This window comes from Lepidothrix coronata, unplaced genomic scaffold (assembly GCF_001604755.1).
Source record: "Lepidothrix coronata isolate B3197 unplaced genomic scaffold, Lepidothrix_coronata-1.0 Scaffold90, whole genome shotgun sequence".
Classification (NCBI taxonomy): domain Eukaryota; kingdom Metazoa; phylum Chordata; class Aves; order Passeriformes; family Pipridae; genus Lepidothrix; species Lepidothrix coronata.
Window position 1 is genome coordinate 1,292,650 of NW_016690270.1, and position 22,987 is coordinate 1,315,636.

At 58.5% G+C, this 22,987-nt stretch overlaps 1 protein-coding gene across 5 annotated transcripts in view; it reads right to left on the minus strand.

Annotated features, from left to right (window-relative positions):
* Window positions 1-6: 6 nt before the first annotated feature.
* KIF21B (kinesin family member 21B) overlaps window positions 7-22,987 on the minus strand; it is a 41,519-nt gene continuing 18,538 nt past the window's right edge. Inside the window, exons 7-35 of one of the 5 annotated variants that reach the window (XM_017821387.1) lie at window positions 22,823-22,938; window positions 22,039-22,234; window positions 20,993-21,182; window positions 20,818-20,881; window positions 19,779-20,003; window positions 19,426-19,507; window positions 18,822-18,939; window positions 18,356-18,547; window positions 17,536-17,735; window positions 17,271-17,378; window positions 16,785-16,853; window positions 16,163-16,392; window positions 15,607-15,754; window positions 15,314-15,508; window positions 14,442-14,543; window positions 14,155-14,320; window positions 13,787-13,847; window positions 13,434-13,491; window positions 12,781-12,986; window positions 12,238-12,312; window positions 11,973-12,086; window positions 11,311-11,349; window positions 9,069-9,205; window positions 8,636-8,816; window positions 6,932-7,096; window positions 6,279-6,396; window positions 5,408-5,578; window positions 4,770-4,969; window positions 7-3,520 (exon numbers count right to left, since the gene is read on the minus strand). In XM_017821387.1, the coding sequence (XP_017676876.1) occupies window positions 3,466-3,520; window positions 4,770-4,969; window positions 5,408-5,578; window positions 6,279-6,396; window positions 6,932-7,096; window positions 8,636-8,816; window positions 9,069-9,205; window positions 11,311-11,349; window positions 11,973-12,086; window positions 12,238-12,312; window positions 12,781-12,986; window positions 13,434-13,491; window positions 13,787-13,847; window positions 14,155-14,320; window positions 14,442-14,543; window positions 15,314-15,508; window positions 15,607-15,754; window positions 16,163-16,392; window positions 16,785-16,853; window positions 17,271-17,378; window positions 17,536-17,735; window positions 18,356-18,547; window positions 18,822-18,939; window positions 19,426-19,507; window positions 19,779-20,003; window positions 20,818-20,881; window positions 20,993-21,182; window positions 22,039-22,234; window positions 22,823-22,938 (3,981 nt within the window). In that variant the 3' untranslated portion in view covers window positions 7-3,465. Of the gene's footprint in view, window positions 3,521-4,231; window positions 4,332-4,769; window positions 4,970-5,407; window positions 5,579-6,278; window positions 6,397-6,931; window positions 7,097-8,635; window positions 8,817-9,068; window positions 9,206-11,310; window positions 11,350-11,972; window positions 12,087-12,237; window positions 12,313-12,780; window positions 12,987-13,433; window positions 13,492-13,786; window positions 13,848-14,154; window positions 14,321-14,441; window positions 14,544-15,313; window positions 15,509-15,606; window positions 15,755-16,162; window positions 16,393-16,784; window positions 16,854-17,270; window positions 17,379-17,535; window positions 17,736-18,355; window positions 18,548-18,821; window positions 18,940-19,425; window positions 19,508-19,778; window positions 20,004-20,817; window positions 20,882-20,992; window positions 21,183-22,038; window positions 22,235-22,822; window positions 22,939-22,987 lie in introns of those variants that run through there. The other 4 variants (XM_017821385.1, XM_017821384.1, XM_017821388.1 and 1 more) reach the window with 4 other exon arrangements.

Here is a 22,987-nt window from a genome sequence, read left to right on the forward strand (position 1 = left end):
TAAAAAGCAGTCCCTTGTAGATCCAGAGGAGGTCCAGTGCACACAATCCATGGGGCAGAAGTTTGTACAGGGGGCACCATCATTGTACGCCAACTCGTTGGCATTGATGTCAGTGAAAGAAGGAGAACAAACAGTGCCTCAGTCACTAGCTGACTCCAGCAATATGAAGATCATCTTTTTTCCTCCCTACTGACCTGCAACTCCGCTGTGGAAAGACTGTCCAAGACTGTGGACAGCCCTGAGCAAGTTATAGAGTTAATGTCTGACACCTGCCAGTGCGGATCAGTCTCTGCTGTTGGGAGCAAGTGCCCCCCTGCTCCAGAGAGGGGGGACACACTATGAGATAACCTGTGGTTTTACCTACATGACCACAGAGAGATGAGGAAATGGGATGGAAAACCCACCTCTGCCCCAGCAGCAGGGGTACATGAGTCGAGAGAAAGAACAACCATCACAGAAATCCTTCAAGGATAAATGCCATTCCACTTTCCAGTGGGCAAGTCCTCGGACAGAAGAGGAGGGTTGATGTTCCTTCTGATCCTCTCGAAGGGACCTCCAGTTTATATTTACAGGAAGTGAGCAATGAGTATTTGTGACCAAGACTAGAGGGGCCCTGCCTCCAGCCAGGTGGAGGAAAGGGGCAGTCGGATCTACTGGACTGTGTGGATGTGATGGCACATCAGACCCACAAGAGTATAAGGCTTTAGTGCCCAGTGCACAATGTACCCTGATGCCACTGAGATATGTAGGGGCAGAATCCATTCCTTCTCTTCCAGGGAGAAGGGGTCTCTTCTGGTCAAGGTAACATGGCTGGGGGCCAGGTCAGGGGCTCCATGGTGAGCATTTTGCATGTGAATCACTCTCTTTGGTACACTTTTGTTAATACTTTTGCTGTTACTGTTTGTTTTCTTCCCTCATTGATGTTTTTCAGTAAATTGTTGTTATCTCAACCCATGATCTTTACCTTTTGTGCCTCCAGTTCTCCTCTCCAGTCCACAGCAGGGAACTGGGAGGGGGAACAAGCCATGCATGGTTTTAGTGGGAGTACTAAATTGGAGAAAATCATCCCTAAACCACAACACCCCTCACTTCAAAGACCCCCCCCCTTGGGATGCCAGTGCTACAGTATTGAGCTCCCTCCCTCCACAGGCAGCAGGAGCCTTGAAGCCCCTCAACACACTGCTGGACTGTAGCTGCAAAGGATGCTCAGCACATCCAGGACTGGCCACTCAGCCCTGGAGTATTAAACAGGCACCTGTAGCCTGCACAGGAGAAGAAACTGGTGGTGAAAAGCAAGGCAGGTCCGACCCTAGGCCCCCCCAAGCTCCCCTTCAGGAGCAGCAGGAGATTTCAGGGCAGGCACTGGCAGATCTCAGTGCAGACATCGATGCACATGTGACAGCTGGCTACAGCCAAACACACCCCACCATACACACACACACCCCCTCTGGCCAAGCAAAGGTTAAACCAGCTGAGGAATGAGCAGGGAAACCCTCTCCAAGACAGGCTTGAGGGGGTGACACATCCTCCAGACCCCCATGTCTGTGTGTTCCTGGGTGGCTGAGGTGCCCTGGACATTTCTGGCTGTGCCCCCAGTTCCACAGGTCCCACGGGATGGGTGGGCTCCTCACCTCAATACACTCATCAGTCCTGGCTATGCAGGGCTCAGCCACAATCACAGGGGACCAGTGACTGTCCTGGGCAGGGTCACACACACACATGCCATACGCCCTCCAACAAGGCAAGTCAGTAGGATGGAATTTTCCCCCCAAAAGGCAACCCCCCCACCCCATCAATTCAACAGAGATGCTCCTGTCTTTCACGATGCAGAGGAATCCCCATTCTCCAGCCAGAATATGTAAAACAAGGGCTGGTAGCAAATGACCTGGGGTTGGTCCAGGTGTCACCATGGTTGGAGAGAGCAGAGGGGAAATGGTCTGTGCTTTATAGGGCAGGTCCTGGAACCCTTGGCCTCCAAGATCCCAGTTCAGTGCTGGTGGGACCACATGGAGAAATCCTTAAATTTGAGTTCAAGTGCTGCTTCTTCTGTGACAAAGGGGAAAGGAGAACATGTGAGGCAGCACCCATCCTGGAGCCTCCTTGGCCACCCCATGAGAGCTCTGCGTGGCCCAGGGCAGGGCAGAGCAGGGGATGGTCCCACAGGCCAAAGGAGAGATGGAGGGAAGCTCCAGTGTGAGACCAGGGCCTTGCCAGCCCCTGGAACAGGAGAGAGAGAGGAAGAAGGCTGGAGAAGGTGCATCCTTGGGGAAACACTCCTGGACGGAGATGGGATTGTGCATCTGGTGCAGGATTGTCCTTCGAGCGCAGGGAGAGTCAGGGGACTTGTGCGAGACCAGTGTGTGCAACCCCCTCCTTACTCTCCTCCTGGCACAGTAGACTCCAGCTGCTCCAGGCCTTGCTGGGCCCTCTCCATCCCCAGATCCATGGAGACCAGCAGGCCCAACCTCAGCTAGCTCCAACCCAGGCAGAGGGCCGAGGGCAGAGCCCAGGGGAAGGACAGACAGGCCACAGCAGTGCGGCTGACAAATCCAGCCTTGGCTGTTTTGCCCTGTAACCTCCATTCTTGCTTCATTTCTCCACCTCGAGGGAGTTAACGCGCTGCAGGACCCACAAACCCGTGCTGGGGGTCACAGTGTCCAGAGCAGGGCTGAGCAGCCCATCCCTCCCCGCTGCAGAGCAGGGTGGGCACGTGGGGAAGAGCCCAGAGCCATGGGGCAGTTGTGGTTACAGCTGGGGTTTGAAGAACTTCGAAGGGAACTGCAGCAGGTTTGTCTGGAAGTTGCCTGACAGAGATCTTTCCAGGCTTGCTGTGTCTCCCAAGATGGGACATGGCAAAGGAGCTCAGAGGTGCCCACCTCCAACTGCAGGGGACAGGTAGACAGAGGATGGGGAAGAATAAGAGTACCAGGAAATCCTTCTGCAGCCCCCACAGCAGAGAGGTGTCCCACGAGTAATGGCTCCAGAGAAGCACCCTCTGTACTTGTGTCCTGGCCAGCAGACACCAAATGTCCTCGTGGTTGTGGAGAAGGACTCCTGCAGGAACCAGCCCCAGAGCAGCACATCACAGCAGAGGCCACACAAGCCCACAGTGGCAGGAGGGAACTGGGTGTCTCCAAGAAGGAGCCAAGGAGCTCTGACCCCCAGAAGTCCGTACAGCAGGATGGGTGAGAGGAGAGATGAAATATTTCCTGGTCACCGGAGAGCCATCGAGAAACCTCAGCAGGAGGGAAGGTGGAGCTGTCAGTGCCCCACAGAGCTGCCAGTGCCCCACAGGAGCTGGCAGTGCTCAAAGTATCACATGAGGCATCATCCACCCCGTTGGGTCAGGCACAAAGAAATCCCTGTGTTGGGCTGAGTGCTCCTGTAGATGAGCGAGTCCTAATAGCAGGGGGAGGCACCCTGACCTTCACCCTGCTCCCAAGCCTTCCAGTCTTTCTGCAGTTCCTAGTTTGACCCCGCGGGCAACCTCCTCCCACTCCAGAGCTTCACTGTCAAGTCGCTGAGGAACAAAGGTGAGAGGGACAGCATGACCCAGGGGTTGGGGCAGGAGCCCCGCAGACGCTGCACGGAGGACCACGAGGGGACATGCTCCCCTCCCCACCCACGGCAGCATGCAGCCCCCAGAACTTCCAGGCCCTTTGCCCTTGGCAGGAGGTTGCCCAATGCACTTTGGGGAGCGGGCAGGCCCAATGGGGCTCAGCCCACTGGCAGCAGGTGGGGACAAAGGGAAATGGTGACCTCCAGGGCTGACCCCACACCATGACTCCTGCCCCCCTTGGTCCCAGCACTGATGTCCAGGGAGCTGCTCTGCTCAGTCCCCCCGGGGCACGGGCTGATTTGGGGGTGGCTGATGACTCCCAACCCACTATCCATGCAAAGGTGTGGGCAGGCCACGGCTTCCACAGAGTTGCCACAGTGGATGTGGGCACTTGGCAAGGAAAAAAAACCCAAAAAGCAAATGAAACCAAGGCAGGGGGTATGGCTGGGACAAGGGGACGAGTCCCTTCTAGCAAAGACTTATCAAGTGGGGAAAAACGCAGAATAGTTTCATACCGTGAAGAAGCAGCTCAGACCAGAGAGAAAGAGGGGAAAAAAGAGAGAGAAGAGCAAAACCGACAGTGAGAGGGACAGAGGGAGGGAGAGATGGAGAGAAAAGGGAAGGAGAGACAGAAGAAGAGCACATGAGCAAGAGAGTCAAAGAGCAGGAGGGTCAAGGCAGACTAGTAGCACGGCCCTTTATGGCAAGGACGCGTCGTGGAAGGCAAGGGGTGAGCCCAGGCACGTAATTCCATAACTTTACCCGGCAGTCGCTGTGGCACAGATGGGAGGTGGGGAGGAGGAGAGACAGAGAGAGACAGAGAAAAAGGAAGGGAAAAAAGGGACATGGTCGAAAAGAGGGTATCAGAGTCTTGCTGCCAAAGAGCTCCCCAAGAGCAGCAGAGGATGCCCAGCCCCGGGGGAGAGGGGTCCCTGCATGGGGGGTAACCCAGGGCGTCACCAGAGAGTGGGCAGGGGATGGCTGGGGACAGCTCTTGTCACCGTGGTGGGCAGGCCGTGCCATGGGCAGGCTAAAGTGGGCAAGAGGAGATGAAGGCGTGGAGGGACTAGAAAGCTGTGAGACTCTCCCCTTCCCTCCCTCCCCGCTCCCTGTTCACCCAGCACACACCCACCCAGGCCCAGGGGTGACAACTCAACCCCGGGGTCTCCCCCTTCCCAGGGGCTGTGGGGGCAGAAAGCCTGAGGCTCACCTGGAGGCAGTGAAGATGTGCTTTGAGTTGGTGCAGATGGCGTTGATGGGGCTGTCATGCCCCTTGATCTCCCCGACTGGGGTGAAGGTGTCCACGTTCCAGACTTTGATGACACCTCCTCGGCAGGCGCTCAGCACCATGGGGCGGCCGGGGATGAAGGCCAGGGCACAGACCCAGTCTTTGTGGGCATTGGGGATTTGCTGTAGGGATGGGCACAGAGCAGAGGTCATGACCAACCTCAGCTGCAGCACCACCAGCAGCCTCACACACCCAACCCGGTCAGCTGGGTCCTCAGTGACACCCTGGGATTGTGGGACTGGTGATGCCCAGTTAGGAGCCGAGGGGATGGACTCAAAAGTCAGGGTGTGGTTTCTCCCCTGGGCTGGAGACAAACATCCTGAACTCAGAGGGGAACACAACCCCCCACACTCCAGCTGATGCTGAGCCTGTCTGTGGGGGAGCTGGCAATCCCGAGTGCCCTCACCCACACCCGGCCCACCATCAGGAATGTCCTCCCTGGTGAGCTCCATGCAGGACACTGGCACTACATCCCTGGACAAGGGTCCCCCCCAGACCCCAGCAGCAACATCCCTCTGCCCCACATCACTGCAGAACTGGTGCTGTGCTCCCCTCCAGACCTGGGTAAGTTCCTGCTGCTCCAGATCCCACTTCTTAATGCCGTTGTCCCTGGAGCCGCTGAAGAGGACATCTCCCTGGATGGCCAGGCACTCGATGCCATCGTAGTGAGGGGGCTCAAAGTTGTGAGTTGGGCCAATGTTGCCCACCATGCCCTCCGTGATCTCAAACACCTGGGGAAGAGCAGTGGGTAACAGACCACAGATGGCACTGGGCACAGAGCTGGCCCTCTCCTGGGGATCCCTGTGTTCTAGGCTCAGGGCACCCAGAATGGTGCTGGAAAGGGGAGTGGGCATTGCCAGCTTGAGGCTTTTTGGGGCTGAGGGTCCTGCCACCACCAGAGGAGATCTGTCACCAGGGACAGCCCCACTCTGTTGCATTTTACTCCTGGTGAGCCTTTACACTCCCCAAAAGCCAAGCTGACAGCTGAGTGGGATCCTGTCTCACTCACCATCTCACCATCCCTGCTCACTTGCCTGGTGCCAGCTCTAATTCAACTTGCTAAAACCTGAAATGAAGGGACAGGCTCCTGCTGTGCTGGAGCTGTGACTGAGCAGGCACAAAGCATCTATATCAGGCAGGGGGGGAGAATTGAGCAGAACAGGGTGAGCTGCTCATCTGGGTCAGCCATCACAGGCCAGTCCCAGCCACAGAGGCCGAGGGACAAGAGAAATGCAAATCCTTCTCAGAAGGTGCACTGTGGACCAATCAAAAGGCAAGACTTGGGAAGAGGAGACAAGTGAAAACCTCATATGCAGAGACAAAACCAGAATCTGGGCTCAGCTTTCAAAAGGAGAGAAGAGACCTCAGGGGTTGCCAACATCTGGGCTTCCCTACAGGACACGGGGTGCTGATGCCCAAGGAAGGGAGTACCTTGACGTAGTGATCTTTGGAACCTGTGACCACCAGGTCGTGGTTGCTCGCTGTCTGGTTCACTGTGAGACACATCACGGGCCCGATGTGGCCACTCAGCTTTCCCACAGGCTGCAACCTGGGTTCAAGGGCACAGGTCAGCCCCCTCCTGGGTGCTGCAGCTCCTCCAAAGGGCCCTCCCAGGCAGAGACCCCCCACCCCCCCCCAGCACTGGAGCCCCACAGGAGGGGTTATTCCCTTCGGGGGATAGTGGGCAGGGACACCTCATTCCCAGTGATGCTGGGGAAGGAAGGCAGTCTGGGGGTGTGCCAACATCTGGCTACACGGCCTGAAAGTGTGCCAACATCTGGCTGCAGAGCCCAGGCTGCAGCTCAGTGCCCAATAGGCAGGTAGGAGGGCAAGGGCAAAACCAGGGGGTTGTGCTGCCCATCCCACTTGCCTTCCCCCTTTCTCCCAAGCTCTGCCCAGTGCACAGACAAAGCCCCCACCCCAAGTAGCTCCAACGCTGCTCATCACTCCTCAGGTCTCATAGGAAAGGGCCCTGAAATTCCTTATTCCAGTCAACTTCCATTACTAAAAAGGCTTTCCCTTTTCCCAGGGGGATAATTTCAGGCACCCACAGGATGTCCTGCCCAGCTCAGCACCCCCCTCACCTGCTCAGCTCCCAGATGCGGACGGAGTTCCCGGCGGCAGCGTAGAGCGTGGTGCCCGTGGGGTTGAGGGCGATCTGGTTGATCTGGTGCTCCCCCTGCACGCTGGTGACCGTGCGGGTGGTGGTCCCAGCACAGGCGTCCCCAGAGATCACCTGTCCAGAAGATCTAAAGAGGAGAGGGAGAGGTCAAGGGGGGAGGATGAGTGGAGATCAGAGCCACTGAGGAACTGTCCCTCTGGTCACAGTGAGACCAACAGGAGCTCTGTCCCCCAAAGCAGTGCCCAGCCTGCAGAGGCAGCCAAGGATGTGGGGTCTGTGCATGACACAGAGCATGGGGCCCTGGTTTCCATCTGAGGGCCATTCTGCTCTCCTCTCATTCCTTTCAGCTTCACACAGGAAGAGCTGGTGAGTGCTGGCATCCAGCACAGGGAAGCAGAGGTCTTGACCTCTGCACCAAGGGAAAAGCACCTTCAGGCCAAGGCAGATGAGCTGAGGCTGGACAGAGAAAGGAGCTCTGGGCCAGAGTGAGTGGGTAACTCTGGCCCACCATACTCTCCCCTAATGTTTGAGCCCTACTTCAAGCTGGCAGCCACAGCTACAGCCTGCTCCATGCTCCTTTCTGGTCCTCAAACTCCTCACAGAGATCTGAGTTCCCCACTGGAGAGCTTGAGATTTACCCAGCCATGATGCTGTTGGGGCTGTGTCTCCCCTCTGGAGCTGCTGGCTCTCCTGGCCACTCTCAGAGTAGCTGCAAAACCTCTTCAAAGCTCTTGACCCTTAACAAGGGAAAATACTGGATTCTGCACCTGGAATGAGGCAACCCTGGCTGTGTGTATAGACTGGGGAACAAGAGGCTGGAGAACAGCTGCGGGAAGGGACCTGGGGGTCCTGGTCAATGGAAAGTTGAATGTGATTCAGGAGGGCCAACCATGTCCTGGGTGGCATCAGGCAAAGCACCACTGGGTGAGGGAGGGGATTGTCCCGCTCTGCTCTGCACTGGGGTGGCCTCACTTCAAGTTCTGGGAGCAGTTTTGGGCACCACAATACAAAAACCTAAGCCATTAGAGAGCGTCCAGAGGAGGATGGGGGTCTGGAGGGGAAGCCAAGGAATGGCTGAGGTCACTTGGTTTGTTCAGCTGGAGAAGAGACTAAGAGACTAAGAGGAGACCTCATTGTGGTCTTCAGTATCCTCATGAGGGGCAGGTACCCATCTCTTCACTCTCATGACCACAGGACTTGAGGAAACAGCTGGAGTGGAGTCAGGGGAGCTTTAGGCTGGATATCAGGAAGAGGTTTTTCACCCAGAGGGTGGTTGGGCACTGGAACAGGCTCCCCAGGGGAGTGGTCACAGCACCAAGCCTGAGTTCAAGAAGCAATTGGACAATGCTCTCAGGCACAGGGTGGGATTGTTGGGGTGTCCTGTGCAGGGCCGGGGGTTGGACTCAATGACCCTTGGGGGTCATTCCAACTCAACATATTCTGTGATTCCATGATCCTGAGTCTTCTCTGCAGAAGGTCCCCATGGCTCTCCTCACCCCAAATTCTCCCACAACCTCCCTGTTCCCTAAGGAAGCAGCACTGCAAACTGGCACTAAAGGAGCTGTTACTTGGCCCTGTCCCCAACCCCTGTAGGTCCTGGGACTGGCTCCTGCAAAGCCAGAGATGCCCAGAGTGCCCCGGGTCTCCCAGAGCCGAGGGTACGTACGTGAGGGTGCGGATGCACCGGGCGGAGTCGCGGATGTCCCACACTTTGATGTACGACGTGGACACGGTGAACACCAGCCCCGTGTGGCTGCAGTACTTGATGGAAACCACATTGTTTGGGTGACCCTTGAGGGAGGCGATTTCCTGGCCCGTCACCAGGTTCCACATTTTGCAGCTCCGGTCTGTGGGAGGAAGAACATTCCCGAGAGTGTCAGCAGGGGTCTCCTCCAAGGAGACAAGGTCTGTTCTGAGCATCTCCCCCCTCCCACAGGGCCAGAGGGAAAGGAGCCAGCCAGCCCCCGCACTGGGGCAGGGCAGGGCTCAACGCTGAAGACAGGGACCGTCCCCGCAGTGCCCAGCACTTCCCACATTCCCAATGCCAACCTGCTCCCACAGCATCCGCACCTTCCCTGCCCCCTCTGCCCACCACGCACCTTTGGAGCCCGTGAAGAGCAGCTCGTCGGTGGCATCCAGGCAGAGCACAGGCTTGGTGTGTCCCTCTGCCACCGAGACACACTGCAGTGGGGCTGTCCGGGCATTCTTGGTGCCACCCACTGGGTTAATGATGCCCCTTGGTGGGAGAGAGAGAACAGGTACAGTGCAGGGCTGGAGAGGCACTGTGCCCACAGTCCCAGGGCATGGGAGAGCTGTCTCACACCAAGCATCTTCCACTGCCCAGCTGAACCTGGCATGTCTGAGCCAAGGTCTTTGTAGGAAACCCCAGGAGTCTCCCCAGGGGCAGCCCCTTCCCACCTCTGCCCCGGCAATAGACTGGGAAAGGGGGAGGCTGCCCAGTGGCCTCTGCTCTCCCCCTAAACCTCTCGTGCCTGGGCAGCAGAGACTCAGGACAGGTCAGGAGACCCAGCTCACTGGCCCTAAGGTCCATTTTGGGACAAACTGCCCCCTCTCCAGCTGGAAGCTCTGCTGGGATAAATGTTTCAGGGCACCAGTATCAGCACCCCAGTCCCTTGGGGGCCGTCAGCCTGTAGCTGGTGACATTTGGAGACAGGGCCCTGCTCCTTTGCACAGACCACAAGGGTGACAAAGGGCAGCACCAGCTTCTGCACCCCACATCCCTGTCACAGTGGCTGTTCCTGCAACCACTACTAGCTTTGGGCAGGAGAACCTCCCCCTGCCAGACCTGCCTCCAAGGGACACTGCTGCCTGTCCCAGGGGACACAGCACCTGCCAATCCCCTCTACTTCAGACATGCTGAGGGTGCTGAGGACCACCAGCCCAACCCTTCCATGTGTGACCCTCGGGACCCTGGTGTGCCTGGGCAGCAAGCACAGCCACCCACAGCCAAGGGACCCCAGGCTGGGCTGGTTTCTTCTTACAGGCAGGGAAACTGCAGTGTGGGGCTGGGGAAGGGCAAGGTCTGCGTTAGTCATGAGGATAAGCACAGGCTCATTAATTTGGGTTTGGGAATCACATGCATGTGATGGTTCTTCCTCAGCTCTGCACTTACCAGTGCCAACCCAACAGCCCTCCCCTGACTCCTGGTGCTTCCACCAGTCTCAAAGTGTCACTGAGTCCAAGGGGAAATCCTGACTGCGCGGGGTAAGATGTTTTGCACTGACTGTGTGTGTCTGCCTGACTAAAAACTGCTCAAAGTGACACAGCCCAGACTGGTCTGGTGACACTCCCCCAGCGACTGGGGGCCTGCAGGAGCTCAGAGCACAGGTAGAGTGAGGGGACACCCAGGTGCTGGAGAGCTGCTCACAGAATCATGGAATGGTTTGGGCTGGAAGGGACCCTAGACACCATCTCATTCCACCCCCCTGCCACGGGCAGAGACACCTTCCACTAGACCAGGTTACTCCAAGCCCCATCCAACCTGGCCTTGAACACAGCTCCTCTGGGCAACCTGTGCCAGGGCCTCACCATCCTCACAGGAAAAATTTCTTCCTGACATATATTTCAAATCCCTCCTCTTTCAGTTTAAAACTGTTCCCCCTTGTCCTGTCACTATCTGCCCCTGTAAAAAGTCACTCTCCCTATTTTTTATAAGCCCCTCTAGGCACTGGAAGGCCACAATGAGGCTGATGTTCCTTAAGGATGGGGTAAAGTTGGCCCTTGTGTTGGGAAACCTCCACAGGCAGGTGGGTGCAGTGGGAGAAGCCCAGGAGCACCTTAACCCCAAGGCTGAGCTCTGCACCACAATCTGACTGGATTCCTTCGGGAAAGAGATCAACCTTCCCCAGCTCAGCACCAGGGAAGCACAACCAGGCACGGGGAGAACCCGAGATATTTGCCTGGAAGAAGCTTACACGAAGGACACACTGGAAGCACCCAGGGTCACTTGTCCCCTTCCCCACCACCCCACCGTCCTGCTGGAGAGCTGGGGAAGGTGTGGGACACGGTGGCCTCAGGCTGGCAAGAACCCATCAGAGATGGAGGAGAACATGCTGCCAACCCCAAACCAGCCAGTGCCCGCAGGTGAGCCCAGCGCCGTGTTTCCAAGGGCTGATCCAAGCAGGAATGGCTCTTAACTTGCAACCGAGGGGACAACATCAGGCACTAGAGGTGGCATGCCAGGAGGGGACAGACACACAAGCTGGGAGGGGGGGAGAGCAGCAAGGTGCAGGCAGAGCATGTGGGGACAGGGAGAGCAGGCACCTGAGACAGAGAAAGGAGGAGCGGAGGAAGGGATAATAAATAGAAAGTTGTCTATACCTCAGCACCTCCGAGACAGAGGAATCGCTGTCATCAGACCTAGGGGCAGAAAATTAGCAGGATTATGGGAGAGAAAACCCAGACTAGAGGAGGCAGCAGTGGAGTCAGAGGTGGAGGATTGTTATTGCATCCAAGCCAGTGTAGGATAGAGAGGAGGAGGGGAGAGAGGGAGAAAGAGAAGCACACATGGAGAACCAGGGGAGAGCAGAGGAGCAGAGGGCATGTGATGATCAGACAGCAGGTCTCCATCAGGGAACGCCGGCGCTGCTAACAGTGTCCGAGCTGAGGGCAGCACCCAACCTGGGGGAGGCTGGAGCAGCATTTGTGGGTGAATGCCAGTCCATCAGCTTCCTGTGAGCCCTCACCCCCTCACCCCATCCTGTTCCATCGCCTTTCCAGGGCCCCAGGCCTGGCACTGCCCTGTCTCCAGGCAGAAGCCAGGAGTGTGAACTCAGAGGGGGCACAGTGGGCAGGAGCACAGCACTGGCACAGCAGCTGCTCCCTCACAGGGAGAAGCAGGGGAGGTAAAGTGGTGACAGGACAACTGGCTGGAGCCAACCCAAGTCCTGGTGCTCCTTTTTGCCCCCACGGGGCTTGGTACATGTGTGCTGTCACGGTCTGGGTCCCCCTCACTCACACACTCCCACCCCACCAGGACTTACTTATCCAAGGCAGACCCCTGGCTCTGGGTGCTCGTCAGGCGGGAGAAGACGTTGCGGTCGTTGCGCGGGCGGGTGGGAGGGGAGGAGGGAGGTGTGAAGCCAATGTCTGCAGGCCTGAGCCGGGAAGGATCAGAGGGACGCGTGACTCGGGAGCTGCTCACTTGGCACCAGCAGGGCCCAGCAGAGCTGCCCAGACAGCATCCTTCCCCACTCAGCTGGGCCACCCAGCCTCCCCCAGCCGCATCGCCGTCTCTCCCAGGCTCACCTGGCAGGTTGCCCGCGGTCGTAGGATTTCCGCCTCGTCAGGGGAGAAGTGTCTGAGCCTCGGGACTGCCTGGGACTGAAGCGAGGGAACAGAGCAGAGTGGGTGCCTGCCCTGCACTGGGATCCCTCCACAATGAACACCTCTGTCCTCCCCCACAAGAGTAAATAGAAGTTGGGCTGCCCTGGAGTCACAGTCACACAGTCAGAGGATGCCTCGAGGCAGCCCTGAGTGCGGAGGTTTTTGGCAGCCCAAGGCGGTTGATAACCAAGAGCAGGGAGTTGGGGACCTTCACACACCCCCTTCTTTCCCTCCTCCTGAAGCACCCTCCTCTCCATCTGCAAAGGATACCAACATACTCCTCAACACTCTCCAAGTCCCGCTGGAGAAATCCACCACTGCTTGCTGCAGCCAAGCCTGGATAGATGCTGGACTGGGCTCACCTTCACCCCTCTCCACCTCCACAGGCCAGACACAGTTTCCCATGGGCTGGCCCATGCCTCCACGAGCCTCCCAGTGCCCAGAGACCCATCACCCCATGCTCACAAGGTGCTTCCTCGCGTGGGCAGGCTGACGGTGCGCGACACCTTCTCCTTGTAATAGGGGTCTCGGATGGAGAAGCCGATCCCATCCTCCTTGATCTCCATGAGGGATGCCAAGGACTTGGTGATGTTCTTGGTAGAGACGTCCAGCGTGGGCCCCAGACACTCAGCTGACACCGCCTTCATCTGCCCCGAGAGCTTGGGCTCTCCCTAGAGCAGGGCAGAGGGCTCAGGGCTGGGCAGCGGGAGCAGCCAGTGCTGTGGGGTGGGGAGCTCGTGCTCTCTGGCCACAGGAGGCTGAGCTCCCCCAGGTCACACTGGGATGCCCATCACAGCCAGCTCTCCATGCTCAGAACACACATACTGACAGCCTGTACAGAACATTGGCTGCTTCCCTCCACCTCTGCCCTGCACAGGGTCCTCCTTGATGCCACTCAGATCCGCAGGGCTGATGTGGTTTCCCAAGTTTATGGTATCTCAGAACCACAGTACCAGGAGATCTTGGTTCCTCCCACCCAGGGATCAGCCACACTGCCTATGCCAAGCCTGGTTCCCCAAGGTTCAGGCCACAGAGCAGAGGCCTGGAGCATTGCTGAACATCCTTCCATCCCTCCTCCCAGTCCCTGTGACAAGGGCCACACAAAAAGGCCAACTAACCTTGAACTTGAAGTCATCCTGGCTTGCCGAGCCCTTCATGGTGAAAGACTGGGAGATGCTGCAAGGAGAAGAGAGCAAAGATGGATCTTCATTGCCAAACTCTCTTCAGAAAGCTGGTGCCACTGGTCCACTAGACTCCTTGGTTTACCCCCTGCTCTCCAGCACCGCTTCTCCAAGGAATGACCACATCACTCCCCACTGGTGTCCAAGAGACATCTCTGCTCCCCCCACCAAGGGCTGGGCACCACAGAAAAGCTCCGGCGGGGCTTTGTTCCTCCACAGGGTCCCCTGAATGGCACCAGGCATCTTTCCCCAGGCACCACCAGCTCAGGCAGCACCAGGCTGGTGCTTACCTCCCATCTGAAGCCAGGCTGAACTCTGAGACCTCCTCATCCGTGCTGGTGTAGCCGTTCTCTGTGTGAGAGGGAGGCAGCGCATCAGCAGCGCAGAGGGGACCCCACCATCCCCAGCCCCATCTGAGCCACACCGTGGAGGGGACACCCCAGGCAGCTGTGAGGGGTGACCCCGTTCCTTGTCCCTGTTGTTCTGGTGGCCAGGGCACACGGCCCTACCCAGCATCACCCTCGGGGCAGGGTCCCAGCCATGGCACCTCCAGATGCTTCCTGCAGGGCCAGCACAGGGTGGACACCCCACCCCACCCCACAGGCCAGCGGATGAGCACACCTGGCCTGAGGATACACACGCCCAGCCCAGGTCCCACCTTGCTGGACATTGTGGATCAGCGCCTGCAGCTCGGGGTGGGACTCGGCCTTCTCCCGCAGGGCGTCCAGGATGGCGTGGTTCTGAGAGGAGCTGGCCACGTCTGTCTGCCGCAGTCGCCCCTCCAGCAGCCGGATCTGGGCCTCCTTCTGGGCTACCTGCAGCCCCTGGGGAAGGACAGCCACGCCGGGGCTCAGGCGGGTGTCACAGGTCCCCACCACCAGGTCCCCACCCTGGCACCCTGTGAGAAACCCTGTCACACATCCACACCCCAGCCTGGCCCTGCACCTTGTCAATGGAGGCCTTCAGGAAGTTGTCCAGCAGCAGCCGGGCTTCGGCCAGGGAGCAGGAGCTGATCACCACCGAGGTGTCTGTGGAGTCCAGCTCCTCCTGAAACACGGAGAGACAAGTGCTGGCTGCAGCAGCGGAGCTTTGCTGCTGGACACGGGATGGGCAGAAGGGGCTCCATGGCCAACACAGCACCTCCATCATCCTGCAAGCACTGCCCAGTCCAACACTCGCCCTCCCCAGTCTGCCCAGTGGCTACTGGGGAGATCTGGCCATGGGGCTGTCCAACACAACCTGCAGGGCTTCTGCACTGCTACAGAAATTCTGGGGCCGACACTTAGTTAGACACCGAACAGACACCAGGCTCACCTGAATACACAATCCAAAGCCTAGTGTGAATTAACAGCAGCTCTCCTTCCCTGCCAATCCCCCAGGTGACAGCTGGGGACAAGCCAGGGACAGCACACAGCCTCCATTTTGGGCTTCAGGCACTGAGGGGGATCAGGAGCTGCACAGTGGCACGCCCAGTGTCACAAATGGACACAAAACCTGGATAGCTTCTGCTGGGAAAAAATCCAGTCCTCTTAGGACATTTCCAGCACATGAAGCTCCCATGGGGATGAGTGACCAGAAGCACCATGGGCAAGATGGGGGGCCACAGCTTCCCTACAATTCCAGGGCAGTGGGATGACAGCAGCTTGTCCAGGGACATGCAAGGACCTGCCAGCACTCCTCTCCACAATTAACCACCTAATGAGAAGTGTCTGTGTGGGTGCAGCCCCAGCGAGTGTGACACAGCTCAGAGGATGCTCCTGCCACAGAGAGATGCTCTCGCTCTCCCCCTGACAGCTGGGCCCAGTCCCACTGCCCACCTTGGTCTCCTCAATCTGCATGATGGTGGCCTGGCAGTCTGAAATGCTGTCGTTGATGTAGTCAATGTTGGCCCCCAGCACCTCAATCTCCTCATTCAGCTCTTGCAGCCCTTTCTGCTCCATGGGGCTCTCTGCCTGCAGCTTCGCCCGCTTGCCCAGCAACGCCTCCTGCAGCAGTGACAGCTCCTCGCGTTTCTGGGGGAAAAGGGAAGGGGGATTGGCACTGTCTGCACAGCCATCCCCCTGTCCTGCACCCACCACCTGGCCCTCTCCATCCCCAGCACCACGGCCACCTTGATGAGCCTCTCCATGTCCGCCTCGAGGTTGACGATGGTCATCCTCTGCATGACGATGTCGAAGATGCGCCGCTCCAGCGACTGCCACTTGAGGCGGGCGGCTTTGCTGAAGGTCTGGCTTGAGCCCTTCTTGGGGAACTTCTTCCTACAGCCAGAAGGGAGAACAGGCACATAGGCAGCCAGCCACACCGTGCTGGAGAGCTAGGCTTGCCCCAGGAGGATGCCAGGGCTTTGACTGGCCAGAAGCAGAGGAGGCATCTGCACTGTTTGTGGATTGCCCAACTTTTCCATTGCCCCTTAGCAAAGAGGGAAAAGAGATGAGCCCAGCAGGGTTTGTGCCATGGCATTTAATCCTTGTGGAAGGCCAGCTCTGGGCTCAAGCCCAGGTGACAGTCAGTCACACTCTGCCAGCACAGCCCGTCACAGGGTCATTAGTTTAATACAGGTCAAGTGCACACCAAGAAGCCAGCCTTCAACCTCTGCACCAGCCAAAAGCCAGGCATGGGGATCCCTGGGATGCCTTACTGTCCACCCACCCAGCCCCTGCCCTGACCTGGCAGGCCGAGCCCCGTTCACAGAGGACGAGGTGTCTCCCAGGAAGTTGTTGATCTTCCTGTTCCACTGGCGCACGATGCTGGAGACGGAGCGAGCGCCGGACTCGGGCTCGGAGGAGGTGGTGCTGGCCGAGACCTCTGCGCCCGAGTCCAGCATAGCCGGCTTCTGGCTCGTCCTGCCCGCCACCCGGTCTGACATGGGCTTGGCCAGACGGCGCAGTGCTGACACCTGCCCACGAGGAAGGGCAGAGGAGAGGGTGTCAGCTGGGCACCCCCACCCAGCCCAAACCTGTTGATGTCACTCCGTGGTCCCCATGGGACCAAGAGCGGCAGCTCTGTAGACCCAAAGCCCAGGGACATTTGTGCCTCATGGGTTTCCCTCTCCTCCCTCATACCCCACCCCTGCCACCAGGCTCTGCTGTCCAGGATGAGGAATTCTGCTGCTGCCTGCAACCATCTCCCACATGGTTCCTGAGCCACCAAACCCCTCCCACCCTTTTGGGAACCCCACTCCCACAGCTGGCCCTGTCTAAAGGACAGGGTTTCTCTGAGCCAGGCACTGGGGGCCCAGCCCTGCATGGTGGGTCTGGGACCTGTGTGGAGACAACCCACTCCCCTCACCTCCTGGGTTTTCCTCCGCAGCACTATTTCCTGTTGCCGCTTCTGAGACTCCAGAGCCCTGATCTGGAACTGCATGAGAGAGAAAGAAAAAAGACACCCCTGGGGTCCTGTCCATTCACCCCAGTGATAGCTTCAGTCCCAGGGCTCCCTTTAGCACAGTCTCACTCCTGATCCTAACAGTGAGCAGGTTCCCAGCCTCCAGCTGGCCCTGACTGCACATTGACTCCCGCACACGGCAGGGGAGGGAGCCCACAGCATCCCCCACAACTGCAGCAGAAGCTGAGGGAAGGCTTCAGGAACCATCCAGCCAGGTGTGCTGTGCTGGGGCTGCGCAGACCCCAGCGAGGCCATGGGCACAGCAGGGCCCCAAGCTTCACCAACCTGAAGTATTTATTGAGCACCTGGAGTGCCAGAGCAGGACAAACACCACCCCCCCAGCCAGGCCAGCCCCCCTGTACGGGCACACGTGGCGAGCTGGGTTCTCACCTCCTGCCGGCGCTGCTCCTTCTTGAGCTGTGCAATCTCCCGGTTCCTCTTGGTCTCCACCAGCCGCCGCCGCTGCTGCTCCTCCCGCATCTGCTTCATCAGCGCAACCTGCAACGGAGGGTTCCGTGTGCCCCGACCGCCCCGGGGCACCCACCCACCCAGCAGACAGATGCTCTGCCCTTGCCACCAGAGTGGAAAACATTGCTCCGAGCGGGAAGCCAGGCTTGTTCAGGGGATCCCTCCCTGCCCTGGCACATCCAGGTACCTTTGCCTTCTTCATCTCGGCCACCTCCGCCTGCAGCTTCCGCAGCTCCCGCTCGTAGCGGGACTGGTTCTTAAGCAGGCGAGCGTGCTCCTTCTGGGCTGCCTGGAGCTTCTGCAGGTCCCGGTTCATCTCCTTCAGCCGCTTCTCATAGTCTGCTTTGATCTTGTTGGCTTTCTCCTCTGTGTAACACTCCATGGTGCCTGGTGGGTGAGGAGAGGGTTTGCAACAGCCATGCACCCTGGGATCCTCCTGCACCCGCATACCCTGCCTGGACACACCAGGCACTGCTTCCTCCCTGTCCCACCATAGCCCCCCCTCACCCCGCTGTGGGCTGGGGTCTGTCTGGGGATCCTGCTGGAAGGGCCCAGCATGGGGTGGAGACTCTGCTGGGCTGAGCTGTGTCTCTTGGCAGAGCTGCAGACTGAGACCCACAGCCACAGCATGGGTGACCCTGCCCTGTTTAGCCTGGACATCAGCCACAGCACAGGGTCTTTTGCCCTCAGTTTCCCCAGGTGCCCTCACTGAAGTGGTGGGGGCTCATGAAGTGGTGCTCAGTGCTACAAGAGGCTTTGCCTCGCCATCCTTCTCCAGCACCAGCGGGGTCCAGAGCTCTGTGCTGACTGGTCCTGCTCCCACAGCAAGACAAGCGGGGTCTTGGGGGGTCCCAGGGACTTGAGCAGAGGCAGAGGATGACAGAGCTCTACCAGAGCCAGTGTTGCATGCCAGAGGTGGATGCTCTGACTCTGAGTCAGCTGGGCAGGAGTGGGAACTGGGGCCTGATGCTGCAGGGGTGGGATCCCACAGGTGAGGTGGTTCTCACTGAGGTTTTGCAGGACCCGGTCCCGCTCCAGCTGCGTGTCCCGAATCTTGTTCTGCAGTAGGATCAGCTTCTCCTCATACTGATGCTTGAGGGTCTGCAAGCGCCGCTGGCTGTTCTCCAGCTCATCAATCAGCTTCTGCTTGATCTCAATCTCACAGGTCAGATCTGCCAGATCAGCCTGGAAATTCACGGCTGGAGGCAGAGGGGGACAATCAGGCTGGGAGGGGTGGGGGAGCACCGCTCCCATGGCCCCACTGAGCCACAGCACGAGGAGAGGGCAGAGGAGCTGATGGGAACCCACACTGCTAGGGAGCAGCAGCACCCCAAAGAGCGCTGCAGCAACCCTTGGGGCTCTTCCAAGTCCCCCAGAGTCCTGGGGTTCTGCCTTCCCAGGAACAGAGCTCGTTGCCAGAGACACCAGCAATGCCCCCACATGCCCAGGGCTGCACACAGATCTCCACTTTACCCTTCTCCTCTGCATCCGAGTCTGAGTCCACCAGGCTCTCTTCACTGCCCGAGTCCTCATCTTCATCCTCACGCCCATCTTCTTCCTCACAGCCACTCTCATCCTGCTCCTCCTCCTCCTAAGAGAGAAGTGCCTAACATCAGCCTGCAGCATGGCCTGCTCTTCTCTCTGCAGCTCCTCCCTCCTCCAAACTTGAGCTCACCCTACAGCAACGTGCCACAGCCCCAACAGTGTGGCTCAGCCTCACACACCGGATCCCAGAGGCTGCAGCACCATTTCTGGGCCCCTAGTGCACACTGCTGAGAGCAGCTCTGTGCCCCATCGATCTTTGCATCCATCCCCTCCCAGCTGAGCAGCTGAGCATTGCCCAACCCCCTTCACCTGTGCCAATTGAAACCAAGCCTCCAAAAATGTGGACCCCTTGCTCCACAGCAGGGCTGGCTGGGGAGCATCCAACTGCCCCCTGCAGCAGCATGGAGTCCTCAGCAAAACGACCCTTCCAACTTCCTTCAGGGCCAGCCTGGGCTTGGTCCCTGTCCCATGGGGGCAATCACAGCACTACACACCCAGACAACCCCTCGGTCTGAGCGCGATGCCCGCTCACCTCTTCCACCTCGTTCTCATCCGTCTCCTCCCCGTTGTCCTGCTGCAGTTTCTGCTGCTTCCTTAACGCCTCCTTCTCTGGGCTAAGGGGGGAGCAGAGCAGGGTTGTTAAGTCCCAGTGTGAGGGAACCTGGAAACGGGTCCTGCCAGGACCACCCTCAGCCGCCTGCTTTTGGACCCACTGGGGAAAACAGCCTCTGGAATTGTGTGGTGGGCAAAAAGAAGGCACCAGCAAGGCAGGGCTGGGAGGGGAACCCAGACATCCAGGTGGATAGGTGAAGCAGGATACCAGACACCACAAGGAGCAGCCAAACCCACAGGCAGCCCCTCCACTCCCCAAACCTCTGCCTTCACCTCTTCCTCTGCTGCCTCCGCTCCTTCTTTTTCAGGCGCTCCAGGTCCTGCTTGGCCCGTCGGAGGACATCGGAGGCCTCTGAGTCCACTGGCACGGCGGGGCTGCACAGACCTGCCAGGCCAGCAGCTGGAGAGGAGCCCATGGAGTAGGGGGGCCGGGCAGACGCTCGGGACAGGCTGCGGCGCAGGGACTCGTTCATGGACTCGCTCTCCAGAAGCTTCGTTCTAGGGAGTGGAAACAGGACGTAGTCAAAGAGGGGCCATCCCACTGCCCCCAGTTTGGGTTGGGAGGGACCTTAAAGCTCATCTCATTCCAACCCCCTGCCACGGGCAGGGACACCTTCCACTAGACCAGGTTGCTCCAAGCCCCATCCACTTGCAGGGATGGGACTGGCACAGCAGCTTTGGGCAACCTGTGCCAGCGTCTCACCACCCTCACAGGGAAGAATTTCTTCCTAACTTCTAACCCAAATCTCTCCACTTTTAGTTTGAAGCTGTTCCCCCCTGTCCTATTGCTATGTGCCCATGCTTAAAAAAAAAAAAAAAAAGAAAGAAAAAAAATCATTCTCCCTCTTTTTTAGAAGCAGCATTTAGTCACTGGAAGGGGCTCTAAAGTCTCCCTTCTACAGACTGAACACGATGTGTTCGGATGGTGTAAGCCAGGGATGGATCCACTACTAAGCCATTCCAGATACTGATGGGTCAGAAAGTCACAATGCTGCCAGACAGGGTCCCAGGATCATGCAAGAGACTGGGGTGGACCCAACTTTGGGGGGCCAGCAGTCCCTCAGAGACCCCAGGCACTCCCAACAGGATCACCCCCTCCATCAATGCCTACACCAAGGACAACAATGGCCGAAGCACTGCCCAGCACCAAGGCTGGGCCTCCTACAACCCCCTGTAGCAGCAGTGCCATCAGCTGCTGTTCCACGGGGCTCACAGCTCACCCCAGCGACACTGGAGGCAGCGAGCTGTGAGACACCCGGGCTCGGACCCAGACACCAGGACCCAGTGACACACCAGCCCTGCACCCGCTCACCTCAGCTCTTCAATCTCCCGGATGTAGTTCTGGATGAGGGCGCCGATGGCTTCGTTACCATCCCCTGCAGGGGCAGAGGCACAGGCGGGTCGAGGCAGGCACAGGCTGTACCACAGACCCCAGCCCAGCCCTGCTGCCTGGTGACCCACCGTGCCATGCGCTAGCCAAGCCTCACCTGCCTTGGCCAGCATCAGGTTGGCCTCCTGGCTCATGAGGTAGGTGACCCTGCTGTTGATGGCATCGATGGCCTCCTGCATGGCCTTCACCCTCATGCGCAGGGCGCTGTTCTCCTTCTGCAGCATGGTGTTCTCGCGGAACAGGTCGCTGTATCCCTCTGCGCCGTCCTCCCCGATGACTCGCTTGCCCTGTGGGACAGGAGGGAAGCCCCTGAGTGCAGGGTGAGCTGGGACATGGGGACCCACCACTGCATCCCTAAGGGCGACCCCAGACACCACAGCAGGGACAAACCTAAGGACCAGAAAAGTCTGACCTGAACAGGCAGAGGGTGGGAGATGTTTCAGGGCTTCTCCCTGCCTTAGCACTCCCAAAACCTGCCCAAGGTCCTGCTTGTCACAGGCAAGACACTGTCTCAAGCCTCCTGACTCCTCTAGACATTACCCCTATCCATAGGGGCAGGGGATGGGAAGCAGGAGGGTCTGTCCCACTAAACCTGCCCCAATTCAAACATGAGGAGTGAGGCTTTCTGCACCTGCCTCCATCTGCTCACCAGGCCCACTCCATCAGCTGGGTTTGCCTGGGGTGGATTAAATTCTCCTCACAGCACCTTGTGAGACTGTGTTTGGGATCTGTGCTGAAAACAGCACTGATTCCACAGGGATGATTTAGCTCTTGCTGAGCAGGGCTTGCACAGCACTAAGCCCTTCACCCTGCCCCACCAGCATTAGGCTGAGGGCGTAGAAGAAGCTGGGGGAACACAGTTGGGCGAAGGAGGAAGAATGGGGGGCATGTCTGGAGTGTCGTCCCAAGCCACCATTACACCTGACAGAGCCCTCCTGTGATGGGGATGGCTGAGCATCTCCCTGTGATGGGACATGGGGAACGAGTTCCTTGGTTTGCTTTACTTATCAAACTGCCTGTATCTCAACCCATGAGCTTTCTGTTACTCTCCCCGTTCTCTCCCCCATCCCACTGGTGGGGCAGTGAGTGAGCAGCTCCATGGCTGGCCAGGGTAGGGTTAGGGTAGGGTACAGGACCACTCACTGCCTTGTACTCCATCAGTTCCATCTGCAGGCGGGCGATCTCGGCCCTCAGAGCACTGATCTGCTGGCTTGTCTTGTCCTGGTTCACCACCACTTTGTTCTTGATGTTGCGAGCCCGGTTGGCGTATTTGAGCGTGTTCAGGGTCTCCATGAAGTCCCGGTCAGAGGGGCTCACACAGGCAATCATGATGGTTTGGCTTGGGGATGCAAGGGCAGGGTGAAAGCCAGTCCCCTCCACCCTGTAGCAGCTCAGCAGCTAGAAAGCCAGGACCCAGCACAGGCCACGTGCCCCCAGACACCCATCCTGGATGGGGAGCCATCTATGTTTTATAACCAAGGTATAAAGTGGGTTCATCCCTCCCAGAGCCAGAGCACCCATAAGACCATCGAAGCACCACATCACACAGCACTGAGCAAAGGCAGCTCCCTCTGGTCAGCCCAACCATTCCGGGATTGCCAGGGAAGAACCGGCTCTTTGGAGAAGAGGCAGGGAATTCAATCCCCCCCATGCAGGGCACCAGCACCTGCCAAGTCCCAGATCTGCGAGGGCTCAGGAGGGTTTTGCATCAGCTGATTCTGCCAAAGCTGCCAATTGCACCTTGGGCTGATGAGGAGCCAAGGCCTTTACATCTGCAAAGTCATGCCATGCCTGGAAGAAGGTATCCCCTCCCCACTGGGCACCCACGGGAGTGCTGAAATAGCTCCTGCACGGCTCCAGAGCCCCTCAGCTCTATCTGCAGAGGGACAGTCCTGCAGCCCTAGCCCCAAGCTCAGCCCCCCCTTACCTGTTGCCCCCAAGGGAATCCTGCAGCAGGCGGGTGAGCTTGGAGTCGCGGTAGGGCACGTGCACGACTTTCTTGCTCTGGTCTCCGAGGGCACTAATGACGTTCCCCAAGGCCAGCTACCAACACAAAGGGAAGGCCCCCAAATTCAGCCCTAGCTGAGCATAC